The sequence below is a fragment of the Falco punctatus genome (assembly GCF_963210335.1).
Source record: "Falco punctatus genome assembly, chromosome: 8".
Taxonomy (NCBI): Eukaryota; Metazoa; Chordata; class Aves; order Falconiformes; family Falconidae; genus Falco; species Falco punctatus.
This window is the reverse complement of record NC_137588.1, coordinates 25,071,073-25,088,328: the sequence shown is the minus strand read 5'-3', so window position 1 is coordinate 25,088,328 and position 17,256 is coordinate 25,071,073. Positions and strand designations below refer to the sequence as shown.

At 43.1% G+C, this 17,256-nt stretch overlaps 2 protein-coding genes across 10 annotated transcripts in view; both read right to left on the bottom strand.

Annotated features, from left to right (window-relative positions):
• PLA2R1 (phospholipase A2 receptor 1) overlaps nt 1-7,256 on the bottom strand; it is a 46,121-nt gene extending 38,865 nt beyond the window's left edge. The window contains exons 1-2 of one of the 2 annotated variants that reach the window (XM_080399136.1): nt 4,344-7,256; nt 687-1,070 (exon numbers count right to left, since the gene is read on the bottom strand). In XM_080399136.1, coding sequence (XP_080255262.1) covers nt 687-1,070; nt 4,344-4,449 — 490 coding nt within the window. In that variant the 5' untranslated portion in view covers nt 4,450-7,256. The remainder of the gene's footprint in view (nt 1-686; nt 1,071-4,343) is intronic. The other variant, XM_080399137.1, reaches the window with a different exon arrangement.
• Nucleotides 7,257-13,739: 6,483 nt separating this feature from the next.
• The window catches only part of ITGB6 (integrin subunit beta 6), a 51,990-nt gene continuing 48,473 nt past the window's right edge, over nt 13,740-17,256 (bottom strand). For all 8 annotated transcript variants that reach the window (XM_080399162.1, XM_080399161.1, XM_080399163.1 and 5 more), the window contains one exon: nt 13,740-17,049. In XM_080399162.1, coding sequence (XP_080255288.1) covers nt 16,948-17,049 — 102 coding nt within the window. In that variant the 3' untranslated portion in view covers nt 13,740-16,947. The remainder of the gene's footprint in view (nt 17,050-17,256) is intronic.

Genomic DNA, 17,256 nt, shown 5'->3' with positions numbered 1-17,256 from the left:
ACACCCAGTTCAAATGGGGAGAATCAACAGCTCCAGCCTGAGACACACTGTGCAAACACTAGGTCTTTCCCTCTACAGAAACGCTAAGGCAGGGGTCAACGCACGGTCTGCCTGTTGCCGTTTGTAGTCAATGGGTTCAGTCTTAGTCCATATACCTGGAAAACTGCCCAGGTCTGCAGGCCTGGATCTTGACATACACTCCTATGCCTTCGCTAGCTGTACAGCAGGATTAATCAAAAGCCTGATCTCTGCTCCAAAGTTTGGCACGTTCAGAGTCCAGGTGCTGAACATTGCAAACATTTGGTTCTTGCACACTGCGATCACAGACAGGTTTGCAGTGACAGGAATTCCAAATCCTTCCTTATCTCTCCTTGAGTTTATCTGATAATGAAAGCCGCAGGATGGGCAACAACAAATCCTTAGTTCCCCTTTCTATGTCATAGAGGATCTGAAATGACCATTTCCTGGTTTGCCAGGATACTGGTGGTTTTTTGGGTCCATATAACAGATAAGGGAAAAAATCAGTTGTGTGGTATGCTCACCTCAACCACTGCATGGGAAAAAGCAGACGCTGAGTCCCAAACCACAATAGAGGTTGGAAGGGATCATAAGCACCTGACCTTGCTTCAAAAGAAATTTTCAAAACTTTTCTCACCAACACATCTACGACAAGATTTTATTTTTACCTTGAAATGGATGTTCACAAAGGTCTTCATCATAGGACATGTACTGTTTCCACTGGTAGGTAGATTTTTTTTTGGCCACAATACGTTTGCCATTTTCAATGGCTAATTTGTACCCTGATACACCAACTAACGCTTTTCCATCACAATTCCACCATAAGGAGTATTGAGTTGAATCACATTCGAGCATACTTAATGGCTGTTCTGGTCTACTGATGTTCAGTCCTAGACAGGTGCTTCTGCCTATGTTGAAAAGACGCCGATTGGATACCCATTTCCATAACATGTCCTTTGAGAGCTGACTACAGTCTTCCAGAACAAGGCCAACTGTGTCCACTTTAACGCACATGTCGGAGTCTTCACTTTGGATAATAAATATCCCTTTATCTGTAGGGGAGGGGGGAAAAAAAAGGTAGTTTCATTCTGTAGAATACTGCTACTGACTGAATAGTATCAAAAGACTAATGTTTTAGTTGGAACTATTTAGGAAGAAAACTGAAAATATTCATCCGAGTGATTGACACTTCAAAAAATAAAAGCACTGGTCTAAATTTACTGCCAGCTGAGTTCTTAACACGTGGACCTCTTCCAAGATCATAAAAATAAGGCCAGGTAATATTTCTCAAGTTGGATAGGCAAAAAAATAAAAATGGGGTGCCTAAAAACATCAGTCATGTTCAAAGAAAAAAACCCACCAAGAAACACCCACTAAGGAAGTACAGGTTTACGTGCTACAGGAAGTCAGACTGCATATTGTACAATAATTCTCCGGTGGAGATGGAAGAGTTCAATTAAAGGGAAAGCTAAAAAAGTTTAAGGCTGACACTGCCATCTTCATTCTTCACTCTCTGCAACTACCGAGGCAGAAAGAAAATATTTTGCATTGTAAATAGCATACAGAAAGGATAGGATTTATGTATACCACGAGAGCTGGTGGCCAAGGGTTAAAGTATGCCTTCCCTATTGGATGCATATTGCTCAACTATACATGACTACCCTGGACCACAGCAGATGTTGTGGGGTCAGCCTAACATCCCGGCTTTCTTGGAATCCTGTAGAAATTCACTGAACTATGTGACATCACATTATAAGTATGTGAAAAAAAACTCAGCTGTTTAACATCTTGGGAGCAAATGTTTAACTGAGCATATAGACTGAAAAAAAAAATGAGGGCAGCTGAAGAACTGGAAATCAGCAAAATACAAACTTTTAATGCTTCAGTTATTTCATTCCCTCTGAAACCCAATGGTAATTAACCCATGCAGTTCCTCTCATGTTATAATCAAGATAGTTATGCCTTGGGAGATTTATGCATTGAAAACCTGAGCAGCACTTTCATTTTGCCTTGAAATTTTACAGCAATGATCTCTGCCACGTGTGCTTTCAGCTGCTGTAATTCACTACACCTAACAGCTCGAAGCAGTAACTACAATAAAAAAAACCTTCTCAGACTGACATAGCCCACATCTGAAGCATGAGATGCAGAGGTCCACCCAGATGCTGTGTCTGGGTTTAGTACATGCAGTTTAGGTGTAGCTCTAGAAAAGAAAGATTTTTCAAGCAGCAGCAGGACAGCGCTGTGGCACCGACAGACAGGAGATCAGCTCACCAACAAGCAGAACAGAGTGTATAGGTTATGGAAAGGTATTTGGTGACAGATCCTACACAGAACACACCAAGCAGTCTAACTTACAGAGAGGACAGAGTCACGCTGCAGGTTGTATCACCAGTAACAGTGACTGTTTTCCACGTGGCTATCAGCACTAGCAGCTTGCAATAGTGCAGGAGCAGGGGCAAGCCTTTCTAACTGGCAGCAGGTGAACATCAGCTCGTTACATGTAATTGCACCTCGCCCAGCAGCTCTTCTACATTAAGTCTTCAACCATTTTGGGCAGAGCAAGCTTCCTTTAATCCATCCTATCTCTACAGCTCTCAGGTATTTGTGCTCACTGAAAAACCATCAGAAAACACTCTGACAGATACTCAGCTTGGCCCCTTGCTTTGAATTTTCTGTGACGTTGTATAGTTTGCTCTGGTTTCATCCTTCTTATCCAACCCAATCCTCCATGGGCGACACAGGCATCTCTATCTACATGGCCAGAAAGGGTTTCTGCCTCGCATGCGAGGGTAGGGTATGTCTTCCACACAGTGGTTTTATCTTGGTTGACCAAGAAAATAGACCGTTAATTTGCTAGATAAGTGGAAGCTGGGATGTTTTTAGCACCAGTAAACACTGATTCATGAGGTTAAATCACCGTGATACTGGTATTCACACTTAAATAAACTTCTTATGCAAACTCCCAATCTACCCCCACCTTGACAGCGCACAGGAGCTTCCTGAGGGCAGGGAGAGCAATGCCACAACCCAAAGATGGATTCTCCGAGCTTTGAATGCCTTTATCTGTAAGACTCTTAAGAGTTGCAATGACTGCTGAGAAAAGATAAGGGTCTTAAACAGTCTACACAAACAGCCCAGCTGGATGATCTCTGGGAAGCATGCTGTTATTCACTTTTTCATTCTACAGCAATTTATGCCAAGAATGGTCAGACTAATTCTTGGGCTACGGGCTAAGCAGCCCCCTTCCAAATGTGGTTTCCGCTTCCCCAACCTCAAAATGCAGCTGGCGAGAGCCGTGCTGGCCGGAGGGCTGCCAGCTCCAGGCAGGAGCGAGGCACCAGAGGTGGCAGGCTCAGGGACAGCTGCCCCGGCCCCAGCTCAGCCCCTCTCCTCAAGGCAACTGGAGCAACACCAAACCTTGGGAATGCCTCTAGGGCTGCCCTCCTTTCAGCTTGCTCAGCCGTGCTATGCGTTTTAAGGTGATCGTGTAGAAGGGTTTTGTTACAAAGTCTCTGGGGTCAGGGAGGATTCTGTGCCCGATACCCTGCTGGAGAAGAGCCACAAGGGCTCTACAGACCTGCCAGCCCCAGGGGACCCAAGGAGAAAAGGAGATAGCCTGCACCTTGGGAACTGGCAGGGTGGAGGGAGGCCTTTGGAAACATCCCACTTCTCTTGCATCCAGGCCCCTGGATACAAGGACAAGGTGACAAGCCACAGTCTGCCAGAAGCGAGGCCTCTAGCTGCCGGTAGGGCACAGGCGCGGTGGTACTGCCAAGTTCCTGTTTGCTTCGGTTCAGCACAGCTAATAGTTGGACGAACGGCTGTAACAGAACCAGGAGCCGTGGTATCTCTGTTTCCTTCCCCCCCACCTCCCACTTCCTTCCCCCCAAAAAGCTGCAAGAACTGCTTATGTGGCAATAGCGAAAGTTACTGGAATTTATTGGAAATGAGAAAAAAATCATCTACGTTCCCTCCAGGTGCAAGGAAAGCAAGGGAAGCAGAACAGCAGTGGGGGGCCGAGAAGGGTTCGCAGGGGCTCACTGCCAGTCCCCGGCCGCCGCGCCCCCGACCCCCTCGCCCGGCCGGACCCCAGCAGGACCCTCGCCCCGGCCTCGCCCCGCCGCGGCCGCCCGCAGCGCCCGGGGCCGCGGGCTCCCCCGCCGCAGGGACGGGGCTGGGGAGCGGCCGGGGCGATCGGCTCAGCCCGGCGCGGAGCGGGGACGCCGACACCGCCCGGCCGACGCCGCTGCCGGCCCCCCCGGGCTGCGCACCCCTTGCCGCCCCCCACCCCACCCCGGGCCGCCCCCGGAGGCGTCACTCACTCCAAAGGGACGGCACCTCGTCCCGGCGGAGCGCGGCGCCCCGCGCCGGACCGCGGCCGCCCAGCAGCAGGCAGCACGCCAGGAGCCGCAGCCGCACGGCCAGCATCGCGGCGGCACTGCGCCCACCCGCTCCGCTCCGCTCCGCTCGGCCGAGCCCGGCCCCGGGGAGGGCAGAGGAGCGATCCCACCCCGGCGGCGCCCCGCGGCGGGGAGGAGAGGAGGGGCGGCCCGGCCCGGGGGGGGAGGAGGCCCGCGGGCTCCCTCCGTGCGGCCGCGGGAGGCGGGCGGGGCGCGGGGGGGTCGCGGCGGTGGGGCCGGGGCCGCCCGTCGAGCGCCCCCCCCCGCCCCGCGACCCGCCGCCGCGGAGCGCTCGGCCGCGCTGGGGGGCGCCGCGCACGCAGCCCGGGCCCGCTGCCCAGGCTGGGGGCTGGAGGGGGCACAAAGCGCCGCGTTCATCTTCCTTTCCATCTGCAAAGGCTCAGTGGGCCGCGCCCGCGCCCCAGGTACCTCTATCGTAAAACCAGACCTTAAACCCAACCGGCACCCGGAGGGGCGCTGGGGGCAGCAGCGCTGGGAGCACAGCCCGCGTTCGGGCCAGCTGCCCCGGCCGTTCCCGCACCACCGACCCCACGCACACGCTTCGGTGTTTAGCTTGTCCACCCCATGTCGTTTTACATTTTGGCGTGGGGAAAAGTAATCGCCGCCTTCCATTTTGTTCGTCTCTGCCTTCGGTGGGACGTCGGCAGGAGCTGCCCCGCTGGGGCTGCGCCTCCGTCCCGTCCTACGGAAGCGAGTGGCAGAGGGAAGGTCGAAAGCAGAACCTCTGTATTAAAGATAACAGCATTTACTGGAATCAGCAGGACAGCTCGGTTTTTATCTGCATAAGCATGTTTCTGCATGGTTCTTTCTGCATAGCAAGTAAGTGTATAAATGTATACATAAATTTATAAAAATAAAGGTACAGTTGGAGCATAACTGAGCTGACCTCCGTTCGCCCGTGTCTGCCGCAGTCATGATACAAGGATGGAAACAGAAACCTCTGTGCTTGGGGGGAGCTTCCCACCGGTAGTTTGGTAGAAGAAGGAATTGAGAAGCAAGTGAAGCCAGACACTTAGGAAGAAGTAGGTAACCGGAGGGGTTCCTCCAGTTCAACATGATAAAAATGTCTGGCAGAGAACAAACAGCAGGAAACATTGCTGAACAAGCTGTTCTGGAAGGGACCTGACTTTGCAAGACAGAAGGGTTGTAAACTCTGCAGGAGCTGTAATGTACCTCTCAGGAAAGCTGCAGCTTTCAGAGAATTTCAGATTCTGAGAGAGAAGCTTGTTAATGAGCCATTTATGAAAATCTGGCCACTTTGGAACTGTTTACATCTCTTCGGAAGTGTTCGGCCACTGCTTTGGGCACTAAGCTCCAGAAAAGGGCACTCTTGCTCCAGAACCTGCTTTGGGGTCACACTGAGAGGTGACATTATGTTTGTGGTACTACGTTTAAAAATAAAGGTGCCAGGGAGCAAAAATGAGGCTGCTCAAGGTTGTGGGAAAGAGCCCCACCTCAGGTGGCTTTTTCTGCTCATCTCAGTAAGATCAAGGTAGAGATATTCTGATTACAGATTCCTAATAATGAACCTATTAACCATGCTTTTTAAAATATTGTACTGAATGCAAATTAGCAACTTATTAATTCTGAGTAGTTTTCCTTGCTTCTTTTTTTTTCTTTGATATTCAGATCTTCCTTTTTGACTGAACAGTTTTTTATTGTCTTTAATCTATTCTGTTCTTACTAAACTGTTAAATCCTTTCTAGAGTAGCTGCAGTTACACTGGCCTGGGTATTTATAGCTAAGCTATACCTACTTAATTACAATAAGAAGACATATTTGCTGGCTTGTAAAACCAACCTGGTTGCCAACATTTTCTGAAGTAAACTTGACATAGTTTATCTTGCACAGTAAGTTGTCTGACTTTCCTGTTCTAGTCATTTGTTTGTTCAAAGCGTTACCGGTCTTCCTTCAAGACATTTGCGGTAGTGATTTGGCTCCTTTATTTCATTTTCTGTCTGGAACCCACTTTTTGTAAATATTTTTCTCCTAATTTTTCTGCCAATGATCTGTTCTTTTACTTCTTGTGTATACTTGGACATATATATATATATATATACACACACACACACACAAACACACACACTTGTCTGAGCTGATATGCCTTTGCTATTTAGGTGCTCTACACAGATGTTCAATACCTTCCCTGTCTTTGCTTAGACATTAACTCAGCCTTCTGTATGAGACCTGCACAGAGACAGGAACCCAGTGTGCATTCACGGCCCTCATCCACAAATACAAGCCCTCATCCAATTCACATAAATTCCATTTTCTCACAAACCCATTGCTTTTCTAAGGCACACAGAGATCTAGTGTGACATGTGCTCAGCATCTCCTCATGCAGTAATTTCTGTTCATGATCTGAAGTATGAGGGCGGGTCTTATTTTTTTCCCTACCAGCCAGAATGGGAATACCAAACAAGAGAATAGCTAGGAAGAAAAAGCAGGACTACATTGCTTGCGTTAGCTGTGCCCAGCAACGAAAAATTCCATCTTTTTTAGGGGCACCACCCTAGATCCAGTTCAGCTCTGAAAAATTACAGTTCCCAGGCATCTTGGGTCAGCAAAGTTTGTATTCATCTTCCCTTTCACTTAAAAATTTTCTTGTTTACCCCAGACACAGATCTACTCTGATTTATCAGCTCTGCCACTCCAGTTACACCCAGCTACAGGCACAGCTTCCCCCTTCCCTGCCTCCTGTGACACGTCCCAACCATGCCCAGTGACCCCCTTTTCCTTCTGGCAGCTCTGGCTCTGTGTTTCAGTGACACTACTCCATCCTTCCGTGCTCCAAGGCAATCGCTGTGGCCGCCAGGCTCTGCAGTTGTGGTCCCCATCAGCGCACACCGGGTGAGCAGTTGTGGTCCCCATCAGCGCACACCGGGTGAGACAGCCCTACAGGACAGCTTATACTGGCCACTTTCAGCTTAACTGCAAGCCCCAGTTGCAAACTGCCAGTTTAATGTTTGCTAGTCAGCACGTGGGGTTTTTAATAAATGTAACTCTTGTTTTAATAAATGTAACTCAGTTTTATTTGTTAGTTGTTCATAGCTTTAGGCTAGCAACTTCTTTTTCTGAAGTGAAACACTCCCTTGTAAGGGTGACACCAAGAGCATTGACACAACCTTGTGCTTCTAAACCCCTGCTGCATAGCTGCCGTTCCTGCATGGAACCCCACGGGCATGGGGGGAGAGAGCAAACTACCTACGTGGCTGTTGCTGTGCCACACAGGACACCTCGTGCTGAATCCTCACCTTTCCAAGCCCTTTGTCGCTCCTTTCCCAGTAAATGCTCACTTGACACAAATCTAGAATAGTTTGTTATAATATAGATGCTTTAATATTGGATAGAAATTTTACTAAATCTAGCATGTCAGACCTGGTGTTGATTGGCAGTAGTATCAAATCCAGTAGCAGACAAGACATTCATGTAATCCATCCAATGTAGCATTAAGGGAAAAAACCCCAATACTGCAATACTTGCAAGAACACAAAACTGGCTAGTGGGGCCAGAGCAGCCTCTGGCCCAGCCCCGTTAGCTTCTCAAAGACTGTCTTTGCCTTATCCTTTCCCTTTGAGATCCTTGGCACAACTATACCTGGTATATCATTCATCCTTCCATGTAACAGTCATTTTTTTGCCATTGTCTTTTTCTCTCGAGGGTTCCCTTGCCACACTTACCCAGTGCAGTGCTGCCTGCCTTACCTGTATTTTTACCATATTCCAGTCTTTTAAGCAAATCCTGATTTCAGTAATACATACGCACCGGTACCAAGCCTTTCATATAACTTTAACTACCTGCAGCTAAAGCACAAATAGACATTTGCTTCTCAGTTATACACGCTGCGGTTCCAAATGCCTCTCAGCAGTGGGGCCAGGACATGGGTAAAATAGAGGGTGAAAAGAACTCTTTGCAGCATCCCAAACGTGCTGTCAGCATCACCACAGGGAACATGAAGAGAACAGGGAAGTGGCTGTGGCACTCTCTTACCCTTTGAACATCCTCTTTTGCACTCCTTGAGGGGAGGGACTCTACCACGTTGTGCAGGGAACAGTCTTGGATTTTCCCTTGATTGCCTTTTACTGAACTGCAAAAAGCCAGTGTTAGGTCAGGACTTTGGATCAGAATCACGCTGGTGCCATAAAAAGGGGAATTACATGCAATGAGAAAATATTCAATAGAACTTTGTGCAATCTTCATGCAGCTTATAACTGTTCCTGCTCACAGCTACCCCACGTCTCAGTCTGTTGGCCTAGACAGCCTATGCCTCGAGGTACTTTCCAAAGTCCCCGTTAGCTAGTGCAGGTTTACGGAGCTCAGAGCCATAACATACATCTGATCCACTGGTTAAAGCATTTCAAGAATTTGTCACATAACTGATCTCAGTGCTTAGCTTAAATTTTCAACTCTGGCAAAGAAGCTAATTTGTTGCTTAAATTTTAAGCATTTAGGTGCTTGTAATAACTTCAAACCTTTATATATGCTTACTGGCATCTGTGAGGTAACTGAGACACATCAGTACTTCGTTAACCTAGGGTCAGCATGTTTAAAACATACATGGCTGCCATCAAAGGAGCCTTCCATTATTAGTACTATTATAGTGAAATCAATAGTAGAATAAGACAATTTTTGCAAAGATTTGCTACAAAAGAGTAGTTAGTTATTTCCCAAGAAAAGCTATTAATATTAGACTGTAGACTTGTTTACTAAACAAACCTATGACTCATTGTACTCAATACCAGCAATCACACATACTGTGATCAACAAACCAATAAAGCCATCCTTTAATTGCTTAACAGACATTTTAGAATAAATATAAATCCCATAAAACTTTCACTTTTTTTTTTTTTTTCATTTTTTAAATGCACCTGAGAGACCAATAGTTTTCTCTGTGCTTCTTAATCATATGCAAACAGGCTTCTAGGCAAAACCATTCCTCATTTATTTGGCCAGATGTGTCTTCCTCCCTGTCCTAACCAATACCTTAAACACAACTCCTTTTCATTTTATCAGGATGAAGCTTCGTAAATCAGGGTAACGTGGAATAAACAGGTTCCACTATAAAAAATGAGAGTGGACATTGATTCTGACAGTGAAGCATCAAGGACACTTTTCATCAGTTCCAGGAAAACCGATGCTTTCAGGCACCAGTCCATCAGTGAGTGTGTTCCCCCCGTGCCTGCATGCCCACGCTGCCCTGCCAGCAGCACTGGCAGGGTGGCCGCAGAGCTGCAAGGCAGGACAGCAGGAGTCCCAGCCTGCAGATGCTGGTCTCCAGCAGCCACCATCAAAACACCTCTCGCCAGGGTCCCAGCTGTGCCTCCTGCTGATTTAATGCCATCTGAAACAGGAGTGTGTCCGTGGCTTTGGTGTAAACTAGAGTGAGCAGAAGTAAAGGTTGGGCTTTGTCATTTACTAAGAGACTAAGAAGGACAACTTAGGAAGGACAGACAACCTCCAACAACATACCTTCAATCTACTTGGGGAAAAAAAACTTGCCTGGGTGTAACACTCAGAACAAGAACGCCTGCAGAAATTCTAGGGCATAATGTGTACACAGTGCTGACATGACTTCACAGGTTGGGAGAGGGTGTGCCTTTGCACCTTGTACACTCCTTCTTGGAAGAGCTGATCTGTTTCTCCAGCCGTGTGTACGCATTTAGACTCAGAAATCCTACAGCTAATGGAAGCATTTACTGTGCTCATTAGAAAATACATAAACAGAGACACCCAAAGCAATTTTCCTTTGCCGCTTTCCTTTAACCAATTTCTCCTCAGGTGGAATAACTTTTGCATTAGATACCTTACTTTGTATTCAATAAAAATGCAGAGACATCTATTTTTTTAATCTTCAATGGGTTTTTTTGTCATAAATCACATATGCAGTCAGTCTCATATCTGAGGATTTAAGAACCAGGATTTAAGAGTCTGGAAGCCAGAGCTTCCACCGGCTTCACACAGTGGTAGAATCTGTCTTCATTACTTATATAATGATGTTATGATTTTATATATTATTTATTACATATAATATATATTATACCATATTATATTGTATTACATATCCACATACATACAGGTAGGTGCTAGGGAACAATTTATTAAAATTTCTGCTCGCTTCTCTGAATTTTATGCTGGCAAGACAATAGAAAAATCAAAAGTAATTTTCTTTCCCATCCTTCCATGCCCCCAATGAAAATATGTTAACAGGCACAAGAAATGAAATTAGATTGATAAAACCCAGTGACCTCTATAGTCACTGCTCATTTCAGGTAGGAGAATAATGTTTGCTGGTGGACTGTTCCTTTGAAAGAGCTAGACACGTTTGCGAGCATAGCATCATTTCTCTGCAGGGAAATTATGTTTACTATCACGAGGCTGAGTTTATCATCAGATGCAAATGTGCCGTCAAAAAATTTAAATGCTTTAATTGCAGCAGAGTAGGTACTCTGAGTCACTGAAAGGCTCTAATGACTTTCTAACCAGTGGGAACAACTTGCCATCAAGTATTAAACCAGTCAGGCCAGGTATCTTGGCCTTTGATATGGAGAAAGGCAGGAAAATTCCCAGCTATTTGTCTTTCTCCTCCTTTATGTCCTTCAAATCTCAACATGGAATAACTCAAAATTTAATCTAAATTAATTAAATCAATCAGTGACTGTACAGCAAATCACATAAACTGAATTAAACGTGTTCAGTCACTCTTGTCCTTACTTTGGAATAAAGATTAAGACCAGTCCAATTCAAGTGCATGTTGTCTACACAGTTTTCATGTGGATTATCCAGCCCACAATAAATTCCTCAATGTGTTTTGGAATTAATTTCCTGAATGCTGCTAGCGGACAAACCTTAAGGGACGGGCTTTCCACAGGCCCTTTGGGATGCTGGCTAACCACCCGCAGAAAATCCTGTGTTCAGTGAGAAGCCCCTCTCTCTGGTAAAGCTCTGCATCTGCCCCATTCAGAGAGCATCAGAATGGGAATCCAAAACCTGTGGTCTGTGGGAGGGAGATGCTGAACTGGTTTCTGGCAGCTGCTGTCTCACACAGCTTGAAGCAGCAGCTGCATGCACTCTAGGATGAATATGAGAGGTACAGACCACTGTATCTGTAAAAAGTCAAATTCTCTTGTGTGACTGTGGTTCGTTGGATTGTCACCTTGTGTGTTGGCTCATGTCATATTAGCACAGAGGACTTTCTCTCCCTGCAAACACTGGTTGTAGGGAAGCGTGTCAAAGCTTTTGTAACAATTAATGGAGTTTAACAATTTCTAGGACTCTGCCTGAACTGTTCTTTTCCTGGTTTGATATATTTTCAGGCTTATTTTCTCTTTGAGACTATTGGGAATTTTTTGGTTTGGTTTGGTTTAGTTTTGGTTTCCCTGCTTGGTTTGGGGTGAGTCGTTTTTGTTATTTTTCATTTCTTTCTTTCTTTTTTTTTTGAATCTGTCCTTTTTCAAATCTACTGTAACCTAAAATAGAAGCAACTGTGGGTTTGTTACATGGTAAGTATACTATAATTATAGGCCTGATTTTTAAGTCAGTTGAGAGTTTCAGAGAAAGCAAGTTTTAACCTCTCACTTAAGAAGATCAACAGGAGGTACAATTTGCCTTTGATCTAGGGTTATTCACCTGAAGTTGATGGTACACACTTTTTCAAACACAGGTAATGCCTAACTGCTCAACACTAAATAGAAACTTCCTGTTTCTTCATACATCAAAACCTTGGTTTTGTTTACACTCCTGCTATTCTAAATGTGGAAAAAGTAATGAAAAAACCCACTGCTGATAAAAGTTAACTATGTGGAAAAATGGCTTTTAAAAAAATATGTCATGCCTTCAGAACTTTATCTATCTGAATACAGAAATGTCTTGAAACATTTAAAGTTGTCTGACTTGATTAAAAATACATCTAAAATTGTAGTGTAAATAGCATGAGGAGGGGAGAGGTTGCAGTGGAAATCAGGTTTTGGTTCTGTCTGCCTTTGTGTGATGACTGGTAGAAGAGAGAGGATGGACCACCTTCAAGAAACACAGTTCTCATCTACCAAGATCTCTGAAAAGCCAAAGCCTTTATATTTACCTACTCTACCTGTCATCATTGCTGTGCTTCTGTTGCTATCTGTCAGTATTAGCTTATATATATATATATATCAGTCAGTGAAAAAACAGAAGAAAAGCTTCTAAGCACGAACCATTCCTAAAAGCAAACAACCCCCCAAAAAGTATAGACTTTTGGGGGTAGAATACATTCTAAGTTACATGCCAGAAGTATACATTATGCAATTGCATCGGTTTCAGTTTTCACGATCCACTGTGAAAGGCAAGAGAACATGATCTTCCTGTGTGCCTGGAGAGTACAACACACTTTACAGTTCTGTCAGGGGTGCAGAGGAATGTTCTTTTCCTCAGAGCAGGAAATTAGCAGACATCAAAACACACAGCTTTTCATTAGCCGAAAAAGAGGATTCATGAGATTAAACAAAAAATATGCACCATGCCGTGTAGTTCCAAAAAGATATTACTGCTGTTACACTTACGGAATGAATGGATCTTTAGCTTTAAGCAAGTTGTGCAATTTAGAGATCACTGTACAAAAGAACACCATATGTAATCAATCAGAGTTCCAGAAATAGGTTGCGAACAGCATTTCATCCGTTAACTCATTTCCTTGAAAAGTAAAATGATCACAAGTAGAAGAAAATCCAGATATTAAATCACATGAGCTGTCTTAAAAAAGGGGGGAGAGGAGTTATAAAACAAACTCTAGGGTACACCCAGGCGTGAGAACTTCGACAAGGTTCATCAAATCATGTGAGAACACTGATAAAGACACATGCAGAAATGGAGAATGAAGAAAGAACAATAAAAGTACATTAAAAATGCATTCAGTTTTACAATCTTTATTCAAGGTTAAATAACTCCTTTTTAACAGAAACAAGTTGAGGCATTTACCTGTTTCCTTCAACAGACTAAAATAAAAATAGTCTTTTTTTTTTTTCTTTTAGATTGTGCGTGTTAAGTTTTGTGGGGCAATAACTCCCTCATGCCCACTGCAAAACAAACTTGAACCTTTGTATAAAGGCAGACAAGACATGGAGAGTATTGCACTTGACATCTGAGTCTTGTATCCCAGACTCATTACCCACTAGTTATTTTACAAAAAGAAGTTGAATGCAATCTGGACATAAACAATACAGTTAACATGCAACTTTTATAAATCAAATTAAAAATTATCCATTTAACATACATTACTGAAATTATCATTCTACAGGGTGTAGAAGAAACACAAATACCATAAAATTGCTAATGATTATTCTTTTATTCAGTTCAGTAAATTCTATTCAGTGAATAGAAGTATTACTATTTAAAAAAAAAAAAAGTTTTGGCCATTCTCAAGGTCCAGCCTCAGGTCAAAACAATGCTCATGAAAACAGCAGAAACACTTTTTAATCCCACTTACCACACACAAACCCACTCATAATTTGGTGGAGGAAAAAATAAAATAAAAAAAAAAAGAAAGAAAAATATGAACTTTGGTACAAATGCTACAAGATAAAAATAATATAGTTAAAAAAAGATGACCACCACTCTTTCTTCTAAGTGAATGCCAAGTAAGGTCTTGAAAGTTCTGAAAATCTGGGGGTTTAGTCAAAATCTATGATCTAAATTAATGCTGTTAAAAGGATGGCTTGTATGAACGAGTCTAGTTCTTTGACACCCCTCAATAACAGGCACCTTCCTCACCAAGCCCTTGTGTTTCCTCTCCTGGCTTGAATTCTTAATTCTTTGAGTGATTTCCACACTGGTGGTTTTGAAGGTGCACAAAACATTTATAGTACAGTCAGTGACAGTGGGGAAATTGCAAAACATTCTGCCTGATTTCTGTACATCTTTGATAATTTGGAGAGAGATTGCTAGGAGTGATTGGACTGTAAACGTTGTCTACATACATTGTCTACAATTGGATTTTTGCCGATGATCAGAAGAGGCAAGTGATAGGAAGAGAGCAAGCAGCTTTGTGAAATGAAGTCTCCCCTAGGAACAGGGAATGTAGACCACCAAGTATTTGATATGAAGTGTGAACACCACTTTGTTAGCAACATTTGAATATCAAAATGTATTTCAATGTTGAAATGGGTGACCTACAGAAGAAGGGCTTTCAACCCTAATACTGAGTAGCAGAATCAGCCTTCTCAGAAACAGACCTTAAAAGGTATTTAATAAACAGTATAGATTTTTATTACTTTAAAAGTAATAAAAGTATTTTCATTTCTTTCAGAGAAAGTTTGTCATTTGATGACTTCTACATGAAAAACAAGACAGTAACAGATAATTTACATGGGCTAAATCCAGATTTCCCTAGTTCCTTAGGTAATCCTGACCCAAGTGGAATCTGAGACAGAATCCAGGGGCCAGCTTTGCCTCCTGTGTCTTTATCCATGTGTCAGGGAAACCGGATTTGGTCCCATGTGTAACTTGCGCTGACATCTGTGGGGGTCTAGTGGTTGGAAGAGTCACAGATGCAAGCCTTTGTCTGTGCACTTTTTCCACTATGAGATATGCAGGAATACTGAAGAGTACAGATGTGAACCTGTAATTAATCTGTTCCAGTTTACTGACAGCCATCAGTTCCTTCACACTGCAATAATTCTGTATTTAATATGTGGTTATAGCATCACCTTCTTTCCAAAGGCATCTGATACTGTTTATTTATCTTTGCACAGAAATATATGCTATAGGTTCTAAGCCACTAATAGACAGTACTAGCCGGTTTGTTTAAACAAAACAATCTTTGTAAATCAAAACTAATAGTTTCACTGAAACTAGATCCTCATCAGTAGCCATTAACTCCAGTAGGCTTTGGATCAGGCCCTAAAACAGGCATGGGTCAGAGCTAGCTAATATATCAGTCTCACATCCAGGAATTGTAGAGGATATAGAGACTGAAGTTGCACAGACTTTGTAAATAATTATTACAAAATTTCCATCAAGTTTTTTAGACCAAATATGTGATTTACCATAGGGAATGTATGTAATTGTTTGTAGCTGTGTCAATGTATCTTTGATTTCTAAGTCTTTTTCGTAAGTATATTCATATGTACATTTTGACCATCTGTTCCAGAGTACTAAAATTGCAGAGGAAAAGTGATATTAAAAAGTGAAGTACGTTATTGTTAGCTTAAAATAGCTCAATGTTGTAATTATTTATGCCAGCATCTTAGCTGATTTTATTGGGGCTTTTTTTCCCTAGTGCTATGCATGATAACAACATTGCATTTTAAGAATTTGTGGGAAGTCATTAGTAACTAGCTAAAACTGAGGTTTAAAAATCCTCATTAATTTCATGGAAATCAATATGAAGTGGAATCCATAGACCTATTTGTCGCTTAGTTTGAAAAAAAAAATGCCACCCAACAGCCCCAAAAAGATGAATACATTATTTCATACATGAATAAATGGCTTGGCTACTGGGTATTGAAAGAACCTCACAATTTTGGATATATCAACGAAAGAGTACTGTCTTTGTGTGTGATACTGAGCCTTTGTGTGTGAACTTTTCCTGCTTCTAAAGGGCTTCTGCAACTGTTCATGTAATGGTCCAGCATGTGAGGTTTATTTTGAGTGCCTAAATAGTATGTAAATGGTGAAACAGAGTTCTAGTAATCTGGTTTAAGGTTTCTCTACCGGGGTCTCTAAGTTAAAAATATTTCTTTTCAGCTCTGGATCCTCTCTACTAGAATTTAAAGGAAAGAAGGGAGAAGAAAAAGAAAAGGGGGAAAAAAAAAAAAAAGCAGTCTATGCCTGGAACAAAAAACAACTCTGCAAGCGAATAAGGGCTTGATTTAGCTTTCCCTGAGATAACCCCAGGGACTGGGTTCTTAAAGAACATCAAACAGCAACAAGGGCAAGGAAAGAGTTAAACAGGACAAGAAATAAGAATTAGAGGGGGGATGTATCCATATACATTAGACACACAGAAGATAGGCAATTACACTACTCGTTTCTGATTAAAAACTATTCAGTCACACAGGTGGTGTGAGGAACCTCTAACCCCAGTAGTTTAAGCAGCATTGATGAAAAAATTCTCTTTCTAAATTTAAAGCAAGCCACCAGATAGACTGGTACAAAGACATCCCTAAACACAAATATATGGGATTGCGCCTATGAGCAAAGTAGTACACAGATCATTGTATATAACTAATTTCACAAAAATAGACTTATATATGGTAATTTTTAATCCTCAGTATTAATGAGAAAATGAAAAATACTTGTGATGCTATTTTTTTTAAGACAGGGGCTATTAATATTAAAGGCTGTTTTTTTAAATATTTCTACTAACCTTTACCACGAATATGTTACCTATAGTTCTCCCAACACAAAATATATTTTCTCTAACAGAATAATTATACCGCTGCAACGTGCAAACAAATATTGCATAATCAGCTGAGAAGAAACAAGTGGTTTTAGATTTCCTGCCAGTAAAATCAAGCTTGTTGTGTCGGAGGTGCTAAGAGTAATCTGCAGCCATGGCCCCTTTTTGCTTTTCTTGGTTCTTGTAAGTTACATTTTTAAAAGTGGTTGTTGAGCCTCTGTACAGTGGATTTGTTTCCTAAAAAACACAAAAAAACAGAAGAAATGCAAGTCATGCAATGTTTAACTCAACTTGCCATTGCTTCAGCTGCAAGCAGACCTACCTGCACACTACTGCCTTGAGCGTACCTCTTCAACAAAGGGACCGTTTTGGTCCATGATTCCTGACCCAGTGTTATGATGCAGGTCGTACATGCATCAGCTAGTACCGCTCTGCTTCCCAGCG